The sequence below is a fragment of the Austrofundulus limnaeus genome, unplaced genomic scaffold (assembly GCF_001266775.1).
Source record: "Austrofundulus limnaeus strain Quisiro unplaced genomic scaffold, Austrofundulus_limnaeus-1.0 Scaffold109, whole genome shotgun sequence".
NCBI classification, from domain to species: domain Eukaryota; kingdom Metazoa; phylum Chordata; class Actinopteri; order Cyprinodontiformes; family Rivulidae; genus Austrofundulus; species Austrofundulus limnaeus.
The window spans coordinates 43,004-44,962 of record NW_013952511.1 but is presented as its reverse complement, the minus strand read 5'-3'; the positions used below and the strand labels follow the sequence as shown (position 1 = coordinate 44,962).

Below are 1,959 nucleotides of genomic sequence, written 5' to 3'. Positions count from 1 at the left end.
ATCTTATCTTATCTTATCTTATCTTATCTTATCTTATCTTATCTTATCTTATCTTATCTTATCTATCTGCACGTCCGGATGACTTAAAGCCTACAACACATTATTGTAAAGTGTACAAGTTGGGAGGTTACTGAACTGAGGATTATCAAAATTATGAAGAAATTGTTCAAAAAAGAATAGACTTTTAGACTGTTTAGTTTTAGAATAGCAGTTTGTGATTACAGCCATGACAATTTTATTTTAATGCTTTTTAACACGTGTTTACATACAGTATAAGCATCAATAACCTCTCAGTATATTCCCCACAACATATGATGTTACAGTGAACACTGGTTAGGAAAGTTTTTCCAACACTATATTACATGAATTGTCAATGCAGTACTTTATTTTAAATAGCTACCGAATTGTTGCAAGTCATTTGCTCTCTAGGAAATTCATAATAGTGGCCTGTGGCTTCAATGTAATTTTCGCTCATGAAGAGGGCGGGGAAAGCTTCCAGGCCTGTGCATAGACAATTTAAAGAATAGAAATCCTACGGACCGATGACAAACCGTGGGACCGCCATCTTGGAACGGTCGCCGCTTCTCTGGCAAGCAGCGCATTGATCGCACCGTGACTGCTGAATATGGGCGTCAGTAACCCGACACTGTAACTGTAATATTCTTTTCACATAATACAAACATTAATATTTCCATCGTTCTTGTGAAATGTTCCCAGAGCTCTGACGTCAGGCATCTTCTGCTGTTTTGGTTTAGCCGTGTAGGAAGGACGACCGCTCCAAGATGGCGACTGTGCTTCACGCGCCCCTCCAGCCAATGCGACTTCTACCCTTTATGTATATGGGCCAGCGGAGTTTGGAGCAGTTTGGAGTCATTTCCGCTTGAGGTTGTGGAAGTTTTTTTTTCTTTAAGCAAGTTTATCCCTTTTAAATCTCGACAACCGTCGCCATGTCCAACAACAACGCCAGCAGCAACTTGGTCGTGGCTCAGAGGGCCGTGAAGCAGCTCCGGATAGAGGCCGGGGTCCGGAGGATCAAGGTACGAACCCCGATCTGACACAAAAACACGGAAGACTTCCGCTGAATGGCGGAGGCATTGTTGAAGTGACATAAAGTGACTAACATGTCCAACGAAGGTCCAGTAAAGTATTACCGAAGTTTCTGCTCCGTTTGTTTAGGAGAGTTGTATCGAGGTGCAGAAAACCAGACGAGCTTATTAACGCCAGACTCTTTTATTGTTTATTTATTCAAAGGAAATGCGGGAAAGCAGCAGATATTACGACCCCTCCCGTTTTTCTCTTGCTTGCAAATGTTATGCAAAAGAAGCGGCACTGAGCGGTCTGGGTGGGCAGTGGCAGACTAATGTCGTGTTTGTGCTGCTCGTGTTTCCACACCATATGTTTGGCTCCACAGGTGTCCCAGGCCGCTGCTGAGCTCAGAAACTTCTGTCTCCAGAACGCCTCCAAGGACCCTCTGCTGATGGGGGTCCCCTCCAGCGATAATCCTTTCAGACCCCCCAAATCCTGCTCTCTGTTCTGAGGTCAGATGGCTTCTTTTTTTCTTGCATATTTACAGCACCAGACAGGAGCTCAATGCCACTGACATCCTGTTTGTACACAGTTTATCAGATTTTTAGCTCACTTTGACCAACCCCTGTCACATATTTTGACGAGAATCATATGAAAAACCTCTATGAATTATTATTATTATTGTTTTTGTATTTTCAGTTTAGTGCAAATCAATTAAAAATAGCTTTATTGATCCCAAAGGGAATTTTTTTGATTACATCTATTAGTATTTGGCGTTTGTTTCATTTGTTTTGCTGTAAAACACCCACAATGTTTTAGTCTTAGTCTTGAGACCACACATTGGGCCTCATGCAAGAACCGTTCGTACGCACAGATTTGTTCTTAAGTTGTGCGTACGAGTGATTTAGGAGAATTTGTGGCATTCACCAATGT

At 42.2% G+C, this 1,959-nt stretch overlaps 1 protein-coding gene across 2 annotated transcripts in view; it reads left to right on the top strand.

The window, feature by feature from the left end:
* Window positions 1–547: 547 nt before the first annotated feature.
* Window positions 548–1,959, top strand: part of si:ch211-286b5.5 (guanine nucleotide-binding protein G(I)/G(S)/G(O) subunit gamma-10) — an 8,054-nt gene continuing 6,642 nt past the window's right edge. The window contains exons 1-3 of one of the 2 annotated variants that reach the window (XM_014013993.1): window positions 548–654; window positions 756–1,037; window positions 1,412–1,538. In XM_014013993.1, coding sequence (XP_013869447.1) covers window positions 948–1,037; window positions 1,412–1,537 — 216 coding nt within the window. In that variant the 5' untranslated portion in view covers window positions 548–654; window positions 756–947 and the 3' untranslated portion in view covers window position 1,538. Of the gene's footprint in view, window positions 655–746; window positions 1,038–1,411; window positions 1,539–1,959 lie in introns of those variants that run through there. The other variant, XM_014013994.1, reaches the window with a different exon arrangement.